This window comes from Chrysemys picta, chromosome 3, assembly GCF_011386835.1.
Source record: "Chrysemys picta bellii isolate R12L10 chromosome 3, ASM1138683v2, whole genome shotgun sequence".
In the NCBI taxonomy this organism is placed as follows: domain Eukaryota; kingdom Metazoa; phylum Chordata; order Testudines; family Emydidae; genus Chrysemys; species Chrysemys picta.
This window is the reverse complement of record NC_088793.1, coordinates 140,754,099-140,779,340: the sequence shown is the minus strand read 5'-3', so window position 1 is coordinate 140,779,340 and position 25,242 is coordinate 140,754,099. Positions and strand designations below refer to the sequence as shown.

Sequence of the window (25,242 nt, the reverse complement as noted above, 5' to 3'; positions counted from 1 at the left end):
TAGGATTCTGGAAGCATGAAAATGGATATACCTCACTCCCTATTAGTCCACTGCTTGGAAAAATCTACCAAATGTATGCTGAAATAACAGGACTATGTGTGCTTCTATGCAGAGATGGAGATTTTGCCTTGTATTATATTGCTCTTGCTGTCTTATGGGAAAAATAGGGAACCTTTTTCTTCATTAATTTTAATTTCCTTTAATTCTAAAAAAGGTAACATTCATTATTGTTTTATTTACACTTGTAACTTTAATTGAGAAAAGCACATTACCAGCTATATTTGCACTACTAAATGACAGACTTGGAGTTAGGCTTAGAAAGCTATTATAATAGATGTGCTTGAACTCTCCTCTGCATCTTAGGTTGAAGCTTTCTCTCCCTTACTCTCTGCTATAAACTCTAAACCACAAAGCTACCATAAAATACATGCAACCCATCCACTCAGGAATTATGAATACTGATTTTGTTATATGTTTCAGGCCTCTCCATCTCACTAAGGGCTCTGTAGGATCCTTGTTTCCCACTACAAGGAGTTACACATCACCTTACCTTAGTTTTCTTTTTCTTCATCCTCAGGACCCGGGATGCAACCTGGATGGTGGACAGTGTTTCAGCGTAATTCCCTGCCGCTGCCGAAATGTGAGCTATCATAGTGGTACGGCAGTTCATGTTCCCCAGGGACTCCCGGAGCAACATGGTGAGCTTGCTGTCTCTGCAAAATAAAATGAATTAAGGCTACATTAGTGAGCTGTGTTTCACTTTTGACTGTTGTGATTTGACTTCAGATCTCAGCAAGATTTTTTTTTTCTCTTTTTAATGGAACAGCAGTGAGTATTGTTCTCCAGGTTTGTGCTGTTTTACGTCCGCAGCTCAGCAAGCTGAAAAACCCTTAGGCTAAAATTAGAACTTTTTTTGATTCCTCCTCCCTATCTTCTTTGCTGTCTGATTCCCCCAGCACTATTACCACTGCTAAGACAGAGAGGAGAATGAAGGACCTATGCCCATAATACTTGTTCGAGACTAGTTCTCAGGAAGCACTGTAGTATACAGTATAAAAACAAACTGTTATGTCAAAGGATGACAGACAGACAGAGCTCCAATTCTCTCACCCACAAGGGTAACAGATTCCAAAGCCAGAAAAGATCACTGTGATCATCTAGTCCAGTGTTTCCCAAACTTGGGACACCGCTTGTGTAGGGAAAGCCCCTGGTGGGCCGGGCCGGTTTGTTTACCTGCCGTGTCCGCAGGTCCGGCCGATTGCGGCTCCCACTGGCCGCGGTTTGCTGTTCCAGGCCAATGGGAGCTGCTGGAAGCAGCAGCCAATATGTCCCTCAGCCTGCGCCGCTTCCAGCAGCTCCTGTAGCCTGGAGCAGCAAACCGCGGCCAGTGGGAGCCGCGATCGGCAGCCCGGCCCACCAGGGGCTTTCCCTACACAAGCGGCGTCCCAAGTTTGGAAACACTGAACTAATCTGACCTCCTGTATAACACAAGCCATAGAACTTCCCAAAAATAATTTCTAGAGCATCTCCTTTAAAACAATATCCAATCTGATTTAAAAGTAACTCCAGGAATTACAGTAGGGTAAAACGGATGAAAACTAAAGAAAGATCAGGCTGCAAGAGTTTGAATCATTGTTCATTTATGTTAGATCTTTGCTTTGACAGAGGCTGGAATCAGGTTGTGCCATCTTCTGTTCTTGCCATTCACGCCCTCTCTCTGAATAGGCCAGGTTTTGAAATCCAGGCCTGTGATTATAATGAATACAGGAAATGGCATACACGACAACTACTTTAACAAGACAATGTTACAAACATAACCCCCTTAGTGTTACCAGTTTAATATTGTGGGAAGTGATGGGTTACCAGTATAAAAGGCGTGGGCTCAAATACGTTCTGTCTCAGTCAACAATTAATGTGACATTCCTTGAATAAAAAAGTCCCCACATGCTTAATGACAACAATTACATCTCCTCCTCCTCCTCAAACCGTTCGTCCTTCCATATACCCACTCTTCAGCCCAACACCGCTCAACATACTAGGCTTGACCCTCCCCAGGAGCTCGCTGAGGTTCCTCTGTGTGACTGCCCTATCTGTACCTCACAGCAGCAGCTGTGTTGGCAGACAGATGGTCCTTCAGGCTCTGCTGGGAGCAGGCAAGTCGCCCTGCTGCCTACGGCTGTGGGAAGCGGATCCCCTATGGAAGTGGGCTGGGTGATCAGTTGGGAAATGGATCCCCTTTGGATCTTGAAGTGGGCAGGTCTCTCCCAATTGCTAGGAATCTCCCCCAGCTGGTGTGTGGGAGCCAGTTTCCTAAGACGGGGCTGGGGAATCAGCTGCGCCAGCGAGTCTCCCATGGCTAGTGCCTGGGGTAGAATGCAGGGCATCAGTAGCTTGACCCTGTCTCCTGTCTCTCTCTTCCTTGTGCACGGCTGAAGCAGCTGGCAGGGTGTGGGGGGATGGCTTGTAGGGATCTTGCGGTGTGTCCTTCATTCGTGCTACAGAGGCAGTGTTGGGGAAAACAAGCTGTTATGGTCACAATATAGTGGGCACACACAAGGGGCTCAAAAACTGATGCCAAGCAGAGCCAGTCTCAGCATTTTTTTGGAGGGTTGAGAAAGAATTCTTTGCTGCTTCCCTTATGCATGTAACCACCCAGATATAACACGGCCACACCACCATGCACAAGGCTACCTAATGATTTTGGGGAGGGTTGGTGAGATGATTCTTTGAGATACAAACCAAACCTACACAATACAGAACTAGCTCTATGCCTTTCAAACTTAGCTTTCAGTTTGCATCAGTTTACATGTTTCTTGGCTATCCTCACAAGTAAAAGGGCCAGACACTTACAACACTTTTTTTAAAAAAAAGAAAGTTTTGAGTCTCCTTCATGGGACTCCACAGCCATCTCTGTTAAGAAGAGGCTCACATGAAACCTTAAGACACACCCCAGCTCATCAGTGATTATACCCCGAGAGGCTGTACCAACACTAAGAGCAAGCAGACCATCTCCTTAGGACTCTCAGTCACTCTTGACTCAGGTTTTTAATGAATCCCAGTTTGCCTCCACAACTCTCAACTCCTGCCTTCAGAACAATCCAGGTGGCTTCATCAAGACCATAAAAGGACTTACTGTATCTTTCCTTTTGGAATAAACATGGCCCTGATGTGTGATGATAAACAAGCAAGGAAAAAAGCTTAGGTCACGCCAAGGAAATTCTTCTCTACCCCTGCCTATACAAGGATGTCCTTTCAGTTACTCAAGGGATAGAAGGATTCCTGCCAAACACTCTTCTCATCTGTGATGAAGCAAACTAGCTAGATGTTAAATTATAAATATAAAGCTTAAGAGCTTTTTTTCATAAATTATATTCATAAAGGTTTGTTTGTAAATTTCTATATTCAGTAAATGCCTTTTCTTGGTGCAGGATTGGCACTAGTTACTTATAATTAATTTACATGATGGCTGGAGAAACAGCCTACAACATGGATAGAGCAGCGCAATCTGACCTGACGCATCTCAACAACGCACACCAAAGTGGTAAAAAGCTAAAAAGATGCACTTTTCTAAAAATGTTAGGGGAGGAAAACTAAATCTAGAGAGGGGCCCAAATGAAAACCCTGGATCTGAATGTGATACACTGGTTCAAACGGCTGAAAGCAGAGACTATAACAGCCAGCTATTTACTCACTACAAAAGGAGTTGTTTCTTTAGCTCTAGTGGTAGGAGCTTGTACTTTCCAAGTCTTTCCTTTGACTTCAGTGGGCTTTGGATCAGATCCTTGGTGCTGAAGGTCCTGGGTTCAATCTCTGTTGATGACCGGTGCTACCTGTACGTATGTGACCACACATCTGTTAAACACCCCCAAAGGTTGAGGAATTTTGCATGCAGATCCAAACTTTGAGGGTTGAGCTGATAGCTGGACATTAAAAGCTTTTTAGGTCTCTTCTGGATTGTTTAAGCAGTCGAAAGTTTGGATGACTACCTGAATATCTTTGTTCTAGAAATAAGGGTAGAAAGCTGGGTCAGAGATACCAAAAGAACACTCTCTCTTGGTACGTCTGCTTCCTGACACACTCAAGACTATATGGTGGCTTTGAGATGTAAACAGATGTCCATAAGGATTAGACACAGACAATCTCACTCATTTCACTTTGACCCAAGTCAGCTTTGAACCCACAGATCCAGAGATAAAAGGCTGTTTTATCAGTTTAGTGCACCCCCTTCCCATCAAGGAATAATTAAGATGTCAAATTCTGTACATCAGTAACTGCCATGCCAAAGCAGAGTTACATGGAAATTATTAACATCGGCACAGAAATCAATAACAAGCCTTTCATTTGCTCATGCTTCCATCAAAGCAAAACATGCAATGACAAGGGGGAGAGCAACGTAATACATTCTAACCATTTAGGTCTCCTGAGAATACATAATCCACAGAGTCATCATCAGCAAACTGTGCTATGGCTCGCCTAGAGATTTATATGTTATGAATATAGGGTAACCTGCATCACCTGCGATACACCAAAATAAATGCTTGCAGCAGGAAGAGTGAAGGTGTAGAGCAAATTCCTGTGATATAATTCAGCTGGTTCCTTGACATAAATCAAATAGAAACCAAAAGGGGAATTTCATTAAGATTATTCTGAAATAACAGCTGCAAAAACCCAGCCATTGCCTGATTTCTAACTCTAAAGCTCACCCATTCAGTGTTAACTGGCTTTATCTTGGCTATCAGCTCCACTTTGCTCTGAGATACAATACACAACCTCCTGCTGCCTGCAAAAAGGATCCCAACAAGAGAATGAAAATGTTTGCTAATCATATTTTTTGCAAATATTTTGCATACTGTCATGAGACACATTACCCCATTCACGGTTTGCTAATCTCCTACAATAGGACATGATCAGATTTGAAGAAAAGAAAAAGATGAAGGGGAAGATGCCATCACATAGGTGTTGCTTAGTAGCAGATTATATGTATTTTTACTCTCCTTTTCTTCAAGCCGTAAAATTACTGGTAAAATATTTTTATATGGGTCTCGGTATATTCTAAAATACGCCTGATGCTTTGTTCTTCTGAATGCTGACATGGCATTTATGTCAGAATAAAGAAAGACATTGAATCATTTCATTAGGGTAGATGAGCTGATATTTGCAACAGCTAAATCCCTTTGCTTGTGGGGCAGTGGATTTTACAAAAAGGAGGTCTGGACGAAGTGTCTTTTATGAAGATGAGACCGTTACAGATTCTCATGTTGTCCTGACTATGTAAACTAAAGTAACGTGTGGGAAATATTAAATGAAGCAACCTCAAGGGCTGCTGCTCCTGAGGAAACGTTGTTGCTTTTATTGAGCAGAGGCTGATTTGAACAATGTTCACAGCTCTTCTCATTAGACGGGGGTGCAGTTCAGCCTTCCTTGGAAGATTTCAAGGCATGCAGAGGGTTCCTTTTTATTATCTTCCCAGAGGAACAAAATGGCATGGATGATGGACATGATTCCCCCCCCCCAATCCATTTTTTTTACCACTGTCTTAATTTTTAAAGTTTATTTCTGTCATATCCATTAACTTGTTTATGTTTTAGGAAATTTACCATAAACCAATTTGCAGCACACACTGCATCACAATGCATGCTCTATTGGAGAGAACAAAGAACGGGAAACAGACCTCCCCCTTTCAGACCTCAGAGCAGTAATATCATCACAAATATGATTGATACATCCTGCACAGTTAAACACAAAAACAGATCACCGCCACTATGGAGAAAGCCAGGGAAAGGAGCAACAGGGGCAAGAAAACACTGTGAAGTTCCCGTCTTGGAATTTCCGGTAAATCATTCCTTCGGGGGTTGGGATCTGGGGGAACCACAGTGAGACGAGGAGAGACCTTAACACCCTGTGCATCTTCAGGATCTATATAGAAGCACCCCCGAGATTTGGGGAGTTAAGAGCTGTCCATGTAGATGGCTCCTATCTCCATACTGCTCCAATATTCCACTTCATTTCCCCTTGAGCAGCATAGTTCTTCTTGCAGGAGCCATGCTGCCCATGTTCTAGATCCCGTGTGGCTGCCAGTAGCAGCTGCTGTGGAAACCCAGAGGGAGTCAATACAGCTCTAAACTGTATGAACTCCATTGCAGATTGCCACACAGAAATGTGGGAGTACAGCAGGGGCCAGGGCCGGCTCTAGGATTTTTGCCGCCCCAAGCAAAAACAATTTTGGCCGCCCGCCCCCCGGTTTTTTTCTTACCCCACCCCCGGCCCCCCGCCTCAACTCCACCTCTTCCCCAAATCCCCAGCCCTGCCTCCTCCCCCCAGGCTCTCAAGCCTAGGAGGGAAGGAAGGAGGGAGGGAGGGGGAGAAGCGGCGCACAAGCCGCAGCCACTCAGAGTCTCCCCCTCCCCCCCAGGCTCTCAAGCCTGGGAGGGAGGGGACCACCGGCACACAAATCAGCTTGTTTTGCTGGTGCCTAGAGCTGGCCCTGGCAGGGGCCATGCTGCAGAGAGCAAACCATTCCCTTTTCATCCCTTTTCAAACACACAATGCACAATACCAATGGAAATTGGAATAGGCCTAAACTGCTGTTCTATTATTTGCTCAACAGGGAACAAGGATATAGGCTACAGCTGACTGGAACCCAGAATTCCCATTCTGTAGGATTTTTTTTTTTTAAGTTCAAAATTTCCTCCACATTGGAGCAAAAACTCACAATTTCAAAATTTTCTGCTGAATGGGAGGAGTCCAACACTTTTGTTTCAAAAGATGGTAACAACATTCCATTTTGACCTTTGCAAAAAAGGAACTGAGGCGGCTCCCAGAGCTGCCAGGAGGGCTCTCCCCTGCGGTCGCTGCTCCCTGAGGGCTCTGCCAGCCCCAGAGCCGGGTCCCCCTGCCTGGGCGGCTCTTACCAGCTGTGCGAGCAGTCAAAGGGAGCTGGGAGCTGAGGAGCAGCCGCAACCCCGGGCACCAGCAACAGCAGTCGGAGATGGGGGGAACGCTGTGGCTGCCCACTCCATAGCACCAGCCTCCCTGCACTGCCCGTCTCCAGCTTCCGGCTTCCAACCTGGCCGGGGGGGTGGAAGCTGGGGGGAGGAAGGAGGTGGGGAGGATGGAGCTGCTTCCAAGACTGCCCCACTCTGGGTAAGGCACTGCAGTTTGGGGGAGGGGATGGTCTCTGTGCCCCCCTAACTCCGCCAATGGGCATGCGGCTTCAGCCCTGTGGGGGGTGCCAGGGTTCACGGGTGCGGGCTTCGCCATGCAGCTCCTGGCTTTAGCCCTGCGGGGAGTGCCAGGGCTCATGGGTCCGGGCTTCAGCCCCGCAGAGTCTGCTAAAGGGCCCGAAACATGTCAGCAGCTACTGCCTTATGAGCAGGGCCGGCTCTAGGCACCAGCAAAACAAGCTGGTGCTTGGGGAGGCACATTTTTAGGGGCGGCATGGCCGGCACCAGAATGCCGCCCCTAAAAATGTGCCCCGGCCGCCCTAGCTCACCTCCGCTGCTACTGCCACGGCGCGCAAAACAGCTGATTCGTGCGCCGCTGCTCCCCCTCCCTCCCAGAGGGCCTTGGCACTGAAGGCCCACCAAACAGGGTCGCTAACCTACAGGGGAAAGGACTGCAGTACCACACACAGCAGCAGGAGACACCTAAGAGGCGAGTCCCCCCCCCTCAGCCCATTACAGTAATCGTGTAATTAAAGATGTTCTCACAAAGCATGTGCACAAAGGGAGCCAAATGAAAGTTGTTCAGGGAACCTTAATTCTGTCACTTCCTAACTTGTGTGCTTCACTTTACAACCCTAACATTCATTTTATGTATTTTTGGGTATGCATTTTTTATGGTTTGAAAAGAGCCAACTGAAAATTCCATCATGTTGCATAAGAGTTTCCCTGCTCTAAGTTTCAAGTGTCCAGTGCCACAGTGGCCCACAGCTTTCCAATGGATTCAATGGGCCTTGGATCTAGCCCTTTGCCGATTTTTTTTTGTAGTGTACTTCCAGTAGGTAATAATTTTATAAACATCCCAGCTGCTGCTACCATGAGGGAAACAGGCTCTCTCATCTCCATGGATCCTTCCCCCGCACAAAGCTTGGCATGACTGGGCTTCTGCACAGAGACTGCCGAAGATAAACTAGAAGGGTGATGGCAGGTCAGGCATGAGACATACTGGCACACCTGAGAGGGCATAGCTTGTATAATGTCTGTACTTGTCTTGCTCGTGATGTAAGTACTTCACTTTTATAAGAACCAATCTTAGCCAAAGTATTCAAAATTTGATACAAAGAAGAAAGGGAAGCGAGGATTGCTTTTGTTAAGGGAAGTAATGTTGAATCCATCAGCAGAATGTGAAGTAGTCAGGGCTGGGTATTACATACAACATGCTTTGGAAATTCATAGAAATTTTCATGACCATATTTCATTCACTTGGTGGAGAAAGGAAACTCCTGTCCTCCAGATGTAACAGAAATATTATAAGAAAGAGATCCAGTTTTTTCCTGGGGGACTAATTAGCCAGTCCTATTACGTGCTTGTCCCTGCGTTTTAACCTTATTAAAACAAACATTTTCTTTCTCCTTTTCCCACACATACCACCCCACTTCTTTGAGAACTCTGACTAGTGACAAGAACGTTAGCATCAATGGTAGAAAAAGTAAGGCGCCACAGAGAACATTACATGTTATTTAAGCAACATGACATGTCCGAGCGTGTGGAACTACTCTATTCATCGCACACCTTGGTGTCTTGCTAGGCACTAGGCCAAATGGAGAATGTTGTCAACCATCTAGGTGTGTTATTGTTACATAATAAGCGAATATATAACCTCAAGTAGTTTGTAATGTAATTATTTATATAGGGTTTATAACATTCAAAAAGTTAGTAAATATCAAAACTATGTTTGCACATGAAATTTAACTCTGCTCCCTTGTGCATATGCATGGCTTTATTAGCAATAGTAAACATTTATATTATGGTAGTGCCAAAAGGCCCCAGTTGGTTTTGGGTCATTACGAAGGGTCAGAGAGAACCCCTGTCCTGCAAGGTGTGCGGTCCAAAAAACATAAAACAGGTGAAGGTATAGGATCGGCATGTAACTTTCAAGCCAACGAATATGGTACAGCTTTGTTAGATCCATGTTTGGTTTTCTGTTCATTTTTATTAATTTGGGGTAGAGGCACAGTGGGGAGTGGTGGGAATGGGCAAGTTAGCAAAAAAATAGGAAAGGTAAGGCAGGGGAAGAGGGAAAAAGCTTTTTTTTTTTTAGCCACGATCAGTGTGCAGGGCTTTTTAGGCATCTAAGGCAAGATAAGGAGGGATTTGAAGTAAGATAAGGTAGTAGCTTTATTGTTTATATCAGGGAATTCTTCCCGTGATTAATGGCAATATAGGAGAAGGTGGGGACGAGTTTCAGTAAGAAACTGATTGGTGGGCCTTTGAGGAGGAACTCTGGCAAAGTGAAAGTAGCCATTTACATCAGGATAAGTTACTCTTTATCAGCGAGGTAGAGTGGGGCTAAGTTGTGAAGATAAGACACTTGTGTTTGATGCTCAGGAGAATGGCGATCCAGTGGAGACTCAAGGGTGGGGGTGCTGAAGAGGACAGAGTGACTAGCTAGGAAAATAATCTGAGAAGCATTTGGAATGGATTGGAGAGAAACAGGATTGCAGTAGTCATGGCAGAAATGGGGAGGCTGCAGTAAATCAAATCATAAAATGACAAGGGCTTGAATGAGAATTACACTGTTATGATCGTCTTTTACATTTCCTGGCTTTTTAAGAGTTTAACTGTGCAATTTTAATATTGTAACATTTTGTGTGAGTGTGAGTGTGTGTGTGTGTGTGTACGTACAATGATCATTTCTTTTTCCCCATTAAAGACAAAAATAGTAAATGTCACAAGGACAGAGCCCCAAAAGTTTAAAGAAAAGCTTCTTTTTCCCCATTAAACTTAACTAACCTCTGATCATAGAAGTGCTTATTCAAGAGCTATAACTTTTGTATAATGGTCTGACTCTTCCCAAGCTGAAGAGACTTCAAAAGGCTATGGAAAGAGCCAGAAGGGCTGAACCATAAACTGACAGTAACACACACGCTATTCCGGGCTTTAGGCTCTTCTGGGTTTCTGTTGTATAATCAAATTAATTTAAACCTACAGTAACTCCTTACTTAACGTCCTCCCGCTTAACTTTTGTTTCAAAGTTATATCTCTGCTCAATTAGGGAACATGCTCGTTTAAAGTTGTGCAATGCTCCCTTATAACGTCGTTTGGCTGCCTGCTCTGTCCACTGCTTGTAAGATTCTGTGGAAGAGCAGCGACTTTACAAGGGAGCATTGCACAAGTTCCTCTTCTCCGCCACCTCCCGCTCCCTCCCAGTGCTTCCCCCACCACCAAACAGCTGTTTGACAGCGCTTAGGACTTTCTGGGAGGGAGGGGAAGGAGCAGGGAAGCGCTGCGTCTCCGCTCCTCCCCCTCCCTCCCAGAAAGTCCTAAGCGCGAAGCGCTGGGAGGGAGGCATGGGCGGCGAGTCCTATGGGCCCGTGGTGCCTGGGCACCAGGAATATTCCTGGCCTGAGCCCAGCTCCAGCAATGTTTGGGGCCAGGTCTCTCCCTCACCCCCCCCCACGCGTTCCCCAGGCCATTTAAAACAGCCCATGGCCCCCACTCACCACTGGCAGTGGAGCTGAGTGGCTTCCTCCCTGCTCGCTCAACGTGGCTGCCGGCCCCTCCCTGCAGCCCCTGGCCAGAGTGGGTCTGTGTCCCGCCCCAAGTGCCCCTGCAGCCAATGGGAAGTTGCAGGGGCAGTGACTGGGGGTAGCAGCACTTGGAGACTCCTGGCCTGCCCTGCCTAGGAAAACATGGTCCCTCCCCTAAAGGGCTTACAATCTAAGTATAAGACAAGAGATAACTGATGGATAAAGACAGGGCCAGATTAACGCGGGGGCTTTAGGGACTGCAGGCCAGGGCCCTGAGCTAAGGGGGGCCCTGGCGCAGCAGGGCTCAGGCAGGCTGCCTGCCTGCCTGCTGTGGCCCCACGCCGCTCCCGGAAGCGGCTGGCTGCTGGCACATCTCTGTGGCCCCTGTGGGGGGGAAGAGGCAGCTCCGTGCGCTGCCTCTGCCCCCAGCACCATCCCTGCAGCGTTCCTGGCCAATGGGAGCTGTGGGGGCGGCACTTGCAGGTGTGGGCAGCTCATGGAGATACGCTGTCCCCCTCCCCCAGGTAGGGTGACCAGGCAGCAAATGTGAAAAATCGGGACAGGGGTGGGGGGTAATAGGAACCTATATAAGAAAAAGACCCAAAAATCGGGACTGTCCCTATAAAATCGGGACATCTGGTCACCCTCCCCCTGGGGGTGTGCAGAGATGTGCCAGCAGCCAGCTGCTTCCAGGAGTGGCGTGGGCCCACAGCATGAAGTCAGGCAGCCTGCCTGAGCCCTGCTGCGCCACCGGCTGGGAGCTACCTGTGGTAAGCACCTCCTGTTCAGAGCCTGCACCTCACACCCCCTCCTGAACCCCAACACCCTGCCCCAGGTCAGAATCCCCTCCTGCACCAAACTCCCTCCCAGAGCCCACACCCCTCACCCTCTCCTGCACCCCAACACTCTGCCCCAGCTTGGGGGCCTCCTCCTGCACCAAACTCCCTCCCAGAAAGAAACTAATACAGGTATAACAGCTGTTCTAAGGTAAGAAGTCGGCTATTTTGAATTAACTTAACTATATTCTATATGTTTTAAGACTGAAATGTAACCTCGGTATGGCTTTATGTTAATTAAAAGGGAAGTTTAGTATAGCATTAATAGCCTTAATGCCATAATTGTGATCATTTTGTTTTAAATTAGGAAAAAGACTTGTATACAGGGGCCCCACAAAAATCTAATAGTCCCTGGCCCACAGGAGAGTTAATCCGGCCCTGGATAAAGATGGGGCAGTACACGGAAAACCGTGAGACAATATTGGTCAGCACGATAGCCAGTGAGGAGCAGCATGGAAAAAAGCACCAAGGTGTGTGTTTGTAAATTTAACAAGTGGGTGATGAAGGCTGACATCATAACCAACTGGAGGCAAGAGTCGACATCTCGATAGTGAATGATAGGTAAGGTGGAGATAGGTCATGAAGGGCCTTAAAAGTGAAGACAAGTAGCTTGTGTTTGATGCGACAGAGAAGAGGGCTCCAGTGGAAGGATGCAAAGAGAGGGTTGACCAGGTCAAAGCTGTGGGCTAGGAAAACATTCTTTGCAGCAGCATTCTGAATGGATATGAGCAGGGCAAGAGTGTATTTATCAAGGTCAGAGAGAAGGATTTTGCAGCAATCGAGGTGCGAGATGATGAGAGCCTGGACAAGAAATTTAGCTGTGTGGCTGGATCAGAAAAGCTGCACCTTAAATATGCTATTGAGAAAGAACCAGTGAGATTTAGACATAGCTTGGATGTGAGGACACAGAGTGGTCTGAGTCAAAAATGATACCCAAGTTACAGGTCTGCATGACAGGTAGGATGGTGGTCTTTTCCACAGTGAAAGGAGTTAGCACATAGGGCTTGGGGTTGGATTAAAAGTTCTGTTTTAGCCAGGTAGAGTGTGAAATGATGGCTAGACATCCATAAGGAGATGTCACAGAGACAGGCTGAGAATTTAGTTTGGACAGGAGACAGGTCTAGAATACAGAGGTAGATCTGAGAGTTCTCTGAGATGGTATTTGAATTTGCATTTACAGATGAGACTACTTGGAGATAAGGTGTAGAGGGAGAAGAGAAGGGGACCACAGGCAGAATCTTAATAATTATAATTAATGGAGATGTCCTATCTCCTAGAACTGGAAGGGACCTTGAAAGGTCATCAAGTCCAGCCCCCTGCCTTCACTAGCAGGACCAAGTACTGATTTTGCCCCAGATCCCTAAGTGGCCCCCCTCAAGGATTGAACTCACAATCCTGGGTTTAGCAGGCCAATGCTCAAACCATTGAGCTATCCCTCCCCCCTATAATTATAATTATAAGGTGTAGAGGGAGAAGACAAGGGGACCACAGGCAGAATCTTGTGGAATCCCCACAGAAGCTGGAGGGCAGATGAAGAGGATTCACCACAGGACGGGCTGAAGAAGTGATTAGGAAGAGAACCAGGAAAGGGCAGAGTCATGGAAGCCAAGGGAGTACAAGATCTCAAGAAGCAGAGCATGGTTAACATGGTTGAAGGTGGCTGACAGATCCCGGAGGATGAAGATGGAGTACTGATTTTGAGTTTTAGCTAGGACATGATTAGAGACTTTGCTGAGAATAGTTTCAGTAGAGGGCAAGGGGTGGAAGACACTTTGGAAAGGGTCTAGGATAGAACTGGACGGGAGGAATGCCAGACAGCAAATGTTAACAGCAAGTTCAATGAGCTGAGAGATGAAAAGGAGATGGGGCAGTAGTTGGAGAGATAAACTGGGTGAATACTTTTTTAAGAAGGGAGAGACTAAAGCATGCAACTTGCATTGTGAGCAAAAAGAGCCAGAGGAGAGCAAGAGGTTAAGGAGAAGGGTAAGGGAGGGAGGAAAGTGGGCATGAGGGAGAATAGGATATGGGATGAGATCACTGGGGCAAGTGTAGGGGTTAAAGGAGGAGAGCAGATGAGAAACGTCTGTCTCCGTAACCAGGGATGAGGAGAGAGTTGTAAGTGACGAAGGGGGAACGAAAGGCAAGTTGAGGGGAGAGGTAAGGTCGTGTATTTTGTCACCTCTCTCGGAAGGAATTGATGAGATCTTGTGCAGAGAGAAAAGTGGGGGCAGGAGGAGGGGAGAATCTGAAGAGAGAGTCAAAGGTGGCAAAAAGGCAGCTGGGACTGAGGATGTTGGATTCAATTACACTGGAAAAATAGAGCTGTTAAGCTAGGAAGATAGCAGGAACTAAAGGAGAGAATGACTTTGTAATGGAGGAAGTCAGCCTGCCATCACAGGATTTCTGTCAAAGCAGATGTTGGGGGTTGGCAGGGTAGACCTCATGATGGGTGGGAGAGGGGGGAAGTCAAGGGTGGGGGAGAGTGAAGTATGTACAGAATCAAGAACCACAGCAGTGAAAGAAAAGGAAGAGAGGCCAGGGAGGAGGGCTGACAAGAAGTCATCAACATTGATGGATTGGAAGTCATGGAAAGGCTGAGAGTGATAGGGTGTGGGGGAGGGGGATTGATGGATGCTGCTAAGAGAGACCAGGTGGTGGTCGGAGACGGAGGAACCATGTGTTGAAACCTGACTACAGTATATGACAGGATCTCTTTCCCCCTCCATATTCTAACTCCTGCCATTTACAGTTGAAATATCATTAAGAAAGCTATTAAAAAACAAAACCCAGAAACCCTTCTAGATAAACACAAAGACGCAGAACTCTAATGCTAAATGAGATTGTGCCTCTTTACAGATGTCAGTTCCTAATAAAATCTCTATTGAAAAAAGGAAGCTCAGTTAATCCAGTGAGCTAATTAGGCTTCCCAACCATATGTTGGAGAAAACTCCATAGGCAGCAAAAATGGTGATGGCAGATAAAAAAATTCAATCAGTAAATGATTTCCTATTAGGTAGTGGTTTTTTTAAATATATATACACACTAGTTAACCCAGTTCCAGATTTTAAATCACACAGAAGTCTTACAAGTGACCTAACTTTGCACATGAAAATACCACATCTCATTCTCAAATGGCAAATAAAGTCCCCTCCCCCCCGCCGTTTGATAATTTCACTCCTCCACTTGGAAGCATTATGGCAACTGGCAAAGGGGCACAATCTTCTGCTGTCTTTTCGGGATAGGGAACAGGGAGGGTTGGGAGTGGGAGTCCCAGGGGGCCTGTCACGGGGCGGGGATGTGGATAGGGGTTGGGAGAGCAGTCAAGCCACAGGGAGCAGAGGGGGTTGGATAAGGGGGTGGGATCCCGGGGGGGCTGTCAGGGGGCCAGGGTGTGGATAGGGGTCGGGGCAGTCAGGGGACAGGGAGCAGGGGTCCCGGGAGGGGATGGTCAGGGTTGGATGGGTTGGTGGTTCTGTGGGGGGCAGTCAGGGGGTGGGAAGTGGGAGGGGACGGATAGGGGGTGGGGGGTCAGGCTGTTTGGGGAGGCACAGCTTTCCCTACCCGGCCCTCCATACAGTTGCACAACCCCGATGTGGCCCTCGGCCAAAAAGTTTGCCCACCCCAACCTAAACCCACACTTAAGAACATCAATAAATGACCTACTTTTCTGATATTCCGAACAGCCCAGCTCCCACCAGCTAACAGCTGCAACTGATCTCCAAAAAGAACAGGAGTACTTGTGGCACCTTAGAGACTAACAAATTTATGCTCAAATTAATTGGTTAGTCTCTAAGGTGCCACAAGTACTCCTGTTCTTTTTGCTGATACAGACTAACACGGCTGCTACTCTGAAAACTTATCTCCAGTGTCTTCATTCAGAGTCACTATATCCTGAAGCTCTGCCACTCCTGTGAACATCCTTTAGAACAGGGGTTCTCAAGTTACCTTTTTCTTTCTGAGCCTCCCCCCACCACAACATGCCATAAAACCTCCACGGCCCACCTGTGTCACAACAACTTTGTTTTCTGCATATAAAAGCCAGGGCCAGCATTAGGGGGCAGGGCCGGCTTTAGCAGGTGCGGGGCCCCATGCCGGGTCGCGAACTGTCTCGTGCCCCCCCGACTCCGCCCCCTCCCTGCCCCATTCAATCCCTCCCCAAATCCCCGCCCCGGCCCCATCCCCGCCCCCTACCTGCCCCATTGGATCCCTCCCGCCCTGGCCCCACGTCTTCCCCAAGCACGCCCGCATTCCTCCTCCTCACCCCTCCCTCCCAGGCTTGCGCTGATCAGCTGTATGGCGGCGCAAGCGCTGGAGGGAGGGGGGAGACGCAGAATGCGGCTTTTTTTTTTTTTTGGCTCCGCTGGCAGCCCCGGACGTTGCAGGGCCCTCTTAGGCACGGGGCCCCATTCCAGGGAATCGGCCGAATCAGCTTAAAGCCGGCCCTGTTAGGGGGTACCAAGCAGGCAATTGCCCAGGACCCCACACCACAGAAGCCCCTGCAAAGCTGCACTGTTCAGGCTTCAGATTCCGTCCCGGGTGGCAGGGCTCAGGGCCCCGGGCTTCAGCCCCATGCGGTGGGGCTTCAGCTTTCTGCCCTGGGCCCCAGAGAGTTTAATGCTGGCCCTGCTTGGCAGCCCCCCTGAAACCTGCTTGTGGCCCCCCAGGGGGCCCCAGACCGTGGTTGAGAAACACTGATTTAGAAGGCAGGGCAGGACAGTGACCGCCTCCGAGCCCAACTTCAATGCCACTCAGTAAATTGGCAAGCGGTAGGTGCTTGCCTACTGGGATGATCATAACCACTGGGGCCTGTGAAGACCCTCCAGGTCCCAGTCAATGTCCTGGAAAGGCTAGGTCAGCATTTACCTGCCTCCAAAATGAATTAGAGCTGTGAGAATAACCAACTTTTCAGTTTGGTGGATGAACTGAGCAACTAAAAGGGGTTGACCCAAAATGAATTTTATTTTTATTTTTCTTGCAAAATGAAAAAGTTAAAAGTGTGTTTCAGGTTGAACCAAATGTTTCTTTTAATTTTTGAGGTTCTTAAATCTTTTCTTAAATTAAATAAAACATTGAAATTCTCAAACAAAATGTCTTTCTGAAATGAATAGTCAAAATATTTAGTGCAGAAATGCCAAAATTAACCGTTTTGACATTTAAGAAATTTTTTTATTTGACCAACACAGTTAGCTGACATTAACCTAATTCACAATTTGTTTTGAGTGTCTCGAATCTGCGTTTTTCAGGAAAAGAACGATTCACATGAAAAATCTCACCCAGCTCTAGTGTGAATACAGGTTTTTGGTGCAGAAGGAAAGGATCCTTACAGAAACACGTCAATAAGGGTCGCAGGTAATGGTGTTTTGCCCTCCCCTGATGGGGAGCATTACAGCTCACATGTACCCAGAGTGGAATGCCAGGGTTATTTCCTCAAGTGAAATTAACATCAAACGTTCATGATTGTTTAATGAATATTCATGACCTTACAGGCAGATTTCATAATTACTTCATTCTGGTTAGACTCATTTGATCTACAGTAGCAGCCAAAAGTAGTTTACTTTCCCCCATCAAGATACCAACAATTTTGCTGCATGGCCTTCCCAATTTCCTGCACTGGAGAGCAGCTCTAGTTATCCTAATTGCAATTCCAAAGTGAGTGGTACCTGAAAATAAATTGATTGCTGTTCAATTTCAGAAACCACTCACTTTGGATTTGCAACTAGCACAAATAGGTCAACTCTCCAGGAAACTAGGAAGGTCACTCTGTAAAATATTTAGCATTTTGACGAGAGAGATTGTGCCCCTTAGTGTGTTCAATCCACAGCATTACAGCGAAAGACCGGAGAAAGCATAACCATTTATATGCAGCAAATTAAAGATTGACTTTAATAAATGTGCTATAAATCAGATAGTTGATTCTTATTATTCAATCATATCAATAGATAAGTAAAGTAAATCTGGGTATTTGTTACAAATTTTCAAAAACACAACATAAAATAGCGACAATAGTAAACTGCAAAAATAAGGCAAAATAAACTGCCATAGGCCAAGATTTACTGTTATGACTAGTAATTCCCTTTGAGTCCCCATCCCGCCATACCATTCCAAACCCTATCTCACACAACCCCAAAGATCCTACTAAAAAAAGGTTCAACCCACCTCCTCCCTAAAGGTCCCCGAGGAGCTGGACTTTGCGTCATTTCAAAGTTTAACAAATCTGGGATCTGGTGGATAAATGGCTAAAGCAAGTTCCAAAGTTGGGGTCCCTATGGTGGGTGGCAAAGGATCCAGCATCCCCATGTACCACTTGTGAAGCAGTATAGTACATGCTGATGGGCCCAGTCTCACAGATTGTCTAGTCCTACCATCTGAGGCTTCACAGATGTTAAAAACATTACTTTGAACACCATTTTGAGTCCAAAGTTAACCAATACAGATTTGGAAGTATCTAGAAGCTTTCACTGAAGTCAGTGGAAATTGTGGGTTCTCATCTCCTCTTGAAAATCAGGTCATGTGGCAAGATGCCTAAATATGGATTTAGTTCAGGCACCCAAGTTTGAAAATGTTGACCGTACTCTTTTTAAAAATACAAAAGCTGAGATTCTCCTTCATATTTATAGTCTCCACAAATCAGAGGTGCCTACAGCTGCAGGTCTTGCCTCACAGAGTCCAAGGATGGATAAATCTGCAATATATAGTCTGAGGGCTAAAACTCATTCCTGGGGTAACCTCACTGATGTTACAAACCTGCAACCACACAAACCTGGGCCTCCTTACTGATACTGCCAACAGCAGAGTCAACTGGGGTGGGGAGTTTTTAGGATATGAACTTTGCAGGGATTGGATGGCGAGCATAAATTCATTTCATACAGACAGGGAAGAGCCATCATCAGATGGCAATGATCTTCACTCAAGTGTTCTGAGCTGCACTCAGAATGGGTAGCGGGAAATGAAGTTTTCTAGTATTAAAATTGATAAAAATATCAATCCATTTTAGTGATGTTTGAAACTGACTTCCAACTTGCTTACATTTCCCACACGGATATCTAAGGCACCAATCCAGTTCCCACTGAAGTTTACAGAAAGGCTCCCCCTGACTTCAGTGTGAGATTTATGCAAACTTAGCAAGATACATAACATAATGAATTAATAAATGTCTTGTGAGACTGAATAGGTGCCCTGTAATTATATGTGGTGGTGAAGTTAACTATGGAGTCACCAGGGAGAAGATGGTGATGCCAATTTTTTTTAACTGTACTATTGGGCCCAATTCTGCACCCACTGAAGCCGGGGAACTTTTGCTATTGGTGTCAATGGAAGTAGGATGAGTAAATGACCAGCTCTACTTTTTAAACTCACATTGAGTAGTACCTTACTCCTAGAGAAGTCCCACTGAAATCAATGGGATTGCTTCCAGAGTAAGGTGCTACTCATTGTGATTAGGGGGCTGGAGCACATGACTTATGAGGAGAGGCTGAGGGAACTGGGATTGTTTAGTCTCCAGAAGAGAAGAACGAGGGGGGATTTGATAGCAGCCTTCAACTACCTGAAGGGAGATTCCAAAGAGGATGGAGCTTGGCTGTTCTCAGTGGTGGCAGATGACAGAACAAGGAGCAGTGGTCTCAAATTGCAGTGGGGGAGGTCTAGGTTGGATATTAGGAAACAGTATTTCACTTGGAGGGTGGTGAAGCACTGGAACGGGTTACCTAGGGAGGTGGTGGAATCTCTATCCTTAGAGGTTTTTAAGGTCAGGCTTGATGGAGCCCTGGCTAGAATGATTTGGTTGGGGTTGGTCCTGCTTTAAGCAGGGGGTTGGACTAGATGACCTCCTGAGGTCTCTTCCAACCCTAATCTTCTATGACTGTATGATTCTATGAGTAAGAGTAGCAGAATCAGGTCCTAAGTGTGTAATGCTGATTTGTAATGGATATATACTTGCCATTTTAACCACTTGGAGAATTAGATTAGGCTGTATTAATTACATTTATCTTCATCTTTACAGCAATTTAGCATATTAATGTTGCACATGCAGTTTTCATGTTATCTGAAGTTTCACTCCCCCTATAAATGGATTCTTGTATCTATTTTGCCCACTACAATACCATTAATTAGACAAGCTCTGTATAGACGTCCGTATCTCTGAAGTGTCAGAGATCTCTTAATAGCTTGTGGCAGCAGGGAGAAGAAAACCTCAAACTTGCAGCAGAATAATTGTTACATAGTTTGCAATTTTACCTGCACTAACCATAGCATGCTATGAAGCCTGATAGACATCTACCATACCCGGAAATCATTCTCAAAGTCTGCAGCATGTGTTAATCTCTCCATGACAGTGACTGCATCTCCACCAAATAGGCATTCAGAACAGATTTGAGAGTGCAGGATGGTGACGTAGCCACAAAAGTACTGGTATCATCTATGTAATTATTTTGATTTAAATAATAAAAAGATGGCTATACAAGCTTCTAGGTGCCCTAAACATAATTGGTAATAGAACAAAATCTTAGAACTGACAATTTCAAACAGGAACTGAACTAGTCATCTACAAAAAGCTCCTTTCAACTCCATCATCATTCTGGGATGCATGCCTTCAGCCCTCTCCAAAACCCCTCTCAGACAGGTGTCTTTGGCAGTGTGCTTAAAAGATCACACCAAATATAGGCTATTTTGGACCAGGGGAGGGAGCCATTTCCAGAGTTCTCACAGAGTTATGGTCCGCATCCAAAAGGAAATGAAATGCAAAGTTGCAACCTACTTGCCAGACATAGATAGTAAAAAGCTGACTGGGTCACTGCAGTAATGTGATTGTCGAAGAGCAGAGGAGATCTAAAACCACCCATAAGATGCAAATCCTAATAACTGATGTGGATATACTCCTTCAAGCCAAGGGACTGATATAATCTCCGCCATCTCCTGCAGCTGCTTTCCCTAACCCACCATTGTCACCTCAATCAAGTCTGGAGTGAATTCAGTCAAACCATGCCCCCATCATAGCAATCCAACTTGTTATATACTGCAAGGAATTGTTATACAATAATTCAAGCCCTCTGAAGGGCCCATTTGCACTTACATTTTTTTTAAGATAAAGAAAGGAAAATGAAAGAGGAAGCCAAACTTGAAAGATCCCTTCAAAATAACATTTTCTGAAATTAAAAACGTGCTTCATTTTCCACCTGATAGAACCTCGTCATAGAATCTTAATAGCAAAGAGATATCTGAGATACCACAGTTATCTCCAGGTCAAAGAATAGCGTAACACTCTGGTGTTTCACATATCACTGTGCGGTAACTGTAAGCAAAAGGTGACCAGTTAATGGCAGTCCCGATCCCAAGAGATTGATGTTATAAGGGTTGATTCTTTTAACAGGCATACATCATAAGTACTAAGGCTAATATTGTGTTTACATTCTGGTTCTGGATAATCTGTGAGAAGTTAATGCTTTTTACATAAGGGAATAGACAAACTGGGAATTTTGGGAGGTTAGGGTCCAAGAACTCAATGTCACTTCTACTGAAGGCAATGGCAAAACAATATTAAAAAAAAAATGGAGATATACCTATCTCATAGAACTGGAAGGGACCCTGAAAGGTCATCGAGTCCAGCCCCCTGCCTTCACTAGCAGGACCAAGTACTGATTTTGCCCCAGATCCCTAAGTGGCCCCCTTAAGGATTGAACTCACAACCCTGGGTTTAGCAGGCCAATGCTCAATCACTCCCACCCTCCCAGTTTTATAATTGACTTCAGCAGAGACCAGATGGAATCCCAATTTGGCAGGCTGTGTGGTAATTGCTAGTCTTTGGTATAGCATTGTCCAGGTTCCTTGCTCTGCAAAATCATAGAATTGTAGGGACCTTGAGAGGTCATCTGGTATAGTCCCCTGCACTCATGTCAGGGCTAGGTACTATTTAGACCATCCCTGATAGGCATTTGTCTAACCTGCTCTTAAAAATTTCCAATGACAGAGTTCCACAATCTCCCTAGGCAATTTATTGCAGTGCTTAACTACCCTGACAGGAAGATTTTTCCTAATGTTCAACCTAAACCACCCTTACTGCAATTTAAACCCATTGCTTTTTCTCTAATCCTCAGAGGTTAATGAGAACAATTTTTCTCCCTCCCCTTGTAGCAATTTTTTATGTATTTGAAACCTGTTTTGTCCCCTCTCTATCTTCTCTTCTCTAGACTAAATAAAACCAATTTTTTCAATCTTCCCTCATAGGTCATGTTTTTTTTACCTTTAATCATTTTTGTTGCTCTTCTCTGGACTTTCTCCAATTTGTCCACATCTTTCCTGAAATGTGGCACCCAGGACTGGACACAATACTCCAACTGAGGTCTAATTAGTGTGGAGTAGAGTGAAATAATTACTTCTCATGTCTTGCTTACAACACATCTGTTACTACACCCCACAATGATGTTTGCTTTTTTGCAACAGTGTTACACTGTTCACTCATATCTTGTGATCCACTATGACCCCCAGATTCCTTTCTGCAGTACTCATTCCTAGGCAGTCATTTCCCATTTTGTGTGTGCAATTGATTGTTCCTTCCTAAGTGGAGTACATTGCATTTGTTCTTCTTAATTTCATCCTATTTACTTCAGACCATTTCTCTAGCTTGTCCCGATCATTTTGAATTTGAATCCTATCCTCCAAAGCACTTGCAATGCCGCCCAGCTTGGTATCATCTCCAAACTTTATAAGTGTATTCTCTATGCCATTATCTAAACCACTAATGGAGATATTGACAGAACCTGACCCAGAACTGATCCCTGCAGGACCCCACTCGATATGCCCTTCCAGCTTGACTGATAACCAATATTTGGGAATGGTTTTCCAACCAGTTATGCACCCACCTTACAGTAGCTCCATCTAGGTTGTATTTCCCTAGTTTGTTTGAGAAGATTATGCGAGACAGTATCAAAAGCCTTACTAAAGTCAAGATATACCACATCTACTGCTTCTCCCCATCCACAAGGCTTGTTACCCTGTCAAGGAGAGCTATTAGGTTGGTTTGACACTATTTGTTCTTGACAAATCCATGCTGTTACTTATCACCTTATTGTCATCTAGTTGTTTGCAAATTGATTGCTTAATTATTTTTTCCATTATCTTTCCCGGTACTGAAGTTAAACTGACTGGTTTGTACTTCCCCGGGTGGTCCTTATTTCTCTTTTTATAGATTGGCACTATATTTGCTCTTTTCCAGTCTTCTGGAATCTCTCCCATCTTCCATGACTTTTTGAAGATAATCACTAATGGCTAAGATATCTCCTCAGTCAGGAAGAGATTATTCCTGAGTTTATACAAAAGAGATTTGCATTGGAAAGGACCTCCTTGTAAAACACCTGGTTTCAAGATTCATTGCAAGCTCAGCATTGAGATCATGTTTGTTGAAAGGTTTGCTGAGTTGTAGGCACCTTTCAAGCAAATCTGCGCCCAGTGTAGGAAGAACTTAAACTGATCCATGCTTTTCCACAGAAGTCAAGTTAAATCTGGAAATTTGCATGCTATTTAATTTATTCTTTCTTTAATTTATTCTGTTTTATCAAAATGCTTCAAACCCCAAACAAAGCAGTATGAATGGTGGCAAACCCCAAACTAATAGGAGCTGTAGAAAATATTTGCACAAAGTGAAGCAACCAAGTCCCATGCAGATCTGCTCCTGGGTGACGTAGTTCATCTTTACCCCTTGTATTAATCTCACAGCCCTGCCTAAGGGGTGGTGTGAAACTGGGTCTGGGCACTGTATTACCTGAGGGAAGCACAATCCCTCCCAGAACTACCAGGTGTGCAGGGGATGTATGCCCACTGCACCACTCCTAAGTAGGGTGAAGCATGCCACCCAGCATCTAGTCAATCCAGACCAATTAGGGGCGTTGGAAACCCACAAGGTGCCAACTGGTGCTAAGAAGAGCACAGGGACAGCAACAGTATCTGGCCCATGCTTAGGAGTGAAAGGGGGGGAAGCCTACTTGCCCCATCCCCATCCGTTGCACTTTGCACAAGAGAAAGACACAATGCACTCCTGGAGGCCTGATCCAATGCCCACTGTAGTCAATGGGAAGACTCAATGTAAATTGGGAACTGGGTACCTAACCTACGTAAGAGCTTTTGAATGCCACTAGGTGCCTATCTGCATCTTGAGGTAACTAAATACCTTTGAAAATCTGACCCTTACTCCTTACACTAATACCCCTGTTCACTAAATAACTCCTGCTGCTCTTCTGAGTTATCAATCTCTCTCCAGTTGTCACAGACTTGCAGTCTGAAATATGGAAGATGGATAAGTTTTAACATCCTCAAAATCTGGCTCCGGTAAAAGGTAAGCTACACATGCTGTTTGCTTGAAAAGGCATTTTTCAGAGACATGGAGCTGTTCATTCCCCCAGTTACAGTAGCTTCAAAAGATTTACTGTCATAGTCAAGAGCCCTGGTTTTTGACATCCTGGAAGATGCCACACAAACATGAACAGGCTTTAGTGCTTAGAGCACAAGAGATCAGAATCAGGCCCAGAGTAGTACTTCAATTTGTCTTTAGGTGACTCTGGGCTGACCTTATGGACACATCTATAGGCTGTCCTCTCTCCACACCAGGGCTTCAGTTCAGTTGCTATCTCGTTCTATCCTCGTTTGGATTTATTTGTTCCTTTTCTAGTTTTTGTCGGTGATGGTGGAGATTAGACATTCTACAGAGGAGACAAATGTCCAGACTATGAAGTCCTTACTTAGCCAAAACTCTGACTGAAGTCCTGATCACAGTCCTCCCACAGCTATGCAGCCTGGCCTGGCTCTGTGCCCACGGAGTGGTAAGCAAATTCTGGTGGAACCAAATCCCATCTTCTCTCCAGTGGGTGGAGACTGTGACTTATCCCCACACCATGTACAGATGTAGGGTCACCAGTGAGTAATGCCAGAGGGAGGTTATTATTTCTGCAATGAACCTATCTGTGGGGGTGGAGTCTCCAAAGATGAATGGCTGCTGGAGTTCTGCGGCTGAAGCAAAGGGCTTCCCCTCACCAACAGGGCTGAATCAGAGCCCCGCACTGGCAGTTCTGAAATGCAGCTCTCTGCCAGCCGGGGACCCTATTAATATGAAGAAATTCCTCAGCCTCAGATATAAGGCAGCAGAAAAGGGGAGGAAGCAGAACTCCCCAAAGATCCCCAAGCCCCACAAGTAGTTTTACTTGGAGATTAGGGGGATTCACCCCGATTCCCTTGACTGCATAGTGGACCGTAAGAGCGTCCCACGTCCGTGCATACAGAAGCGAAAGGGTTTAGGATCTAAAGAGTTAGTGGAGAGGTGGGGAGCTCATATGCATGAGCAGTCATTCCAAAACCCCTTCCATGGCAGCCTGACCCTCCGTAGTCAAATCACTGCAGGGTTTCCCTCCAGGGGCAGAGCGCCTATATTGGCATCTAGATTTGCTGCGATCATTGTTTTAACTGAGTAAAGCTTTCAGGATTTGTCCCCATAGCTCCTGAATATGAGCCCTGAGTTCCTAGCTCCAGCACGACTTTCTACACATGTAGCTGTCAATTTACGCAACTGTTTCCATTATGCAATAGCACTAAGTGAGCTAAATGGACATCTTAATTCAGGCAATTTAGCAGTGAATGTATTAAAAAAAAAAAAAAAAACCCAAACGCTGATGAGCACATCTTTTAGAAGACAGCTCGTCTGCTGACTGGACAGAGTTTACTCAGCAGAAAAATACA

At 45.5% G+C, this 25,242-nt stretch overlaps 1 protein-coding gene across 4 annotated transcripts in view; it reads right to left on the bottom strand.

Moving 5' to 3' along the window:
- Positions 1–25,242, bottom strand: part of KIF26B (kinesin family member 26B) — a 416,197-nt gene that overhangs the window by 33,321 nt on the left and 357,634 nt on the right. For all 4 annotated transcript variants that reach the window (XM_005300552.5, XM_042848410.2, XM_042848411.2 and 1 more), the window contains one exon: positions 551–713. In XM_005300552.5, the coding sequence (XP_005300609.2) occupies positions 551–713 (163 nt within the window). The remainder of the gene's footprint in view (positions 1–550; positions 714–25,242) is intronic.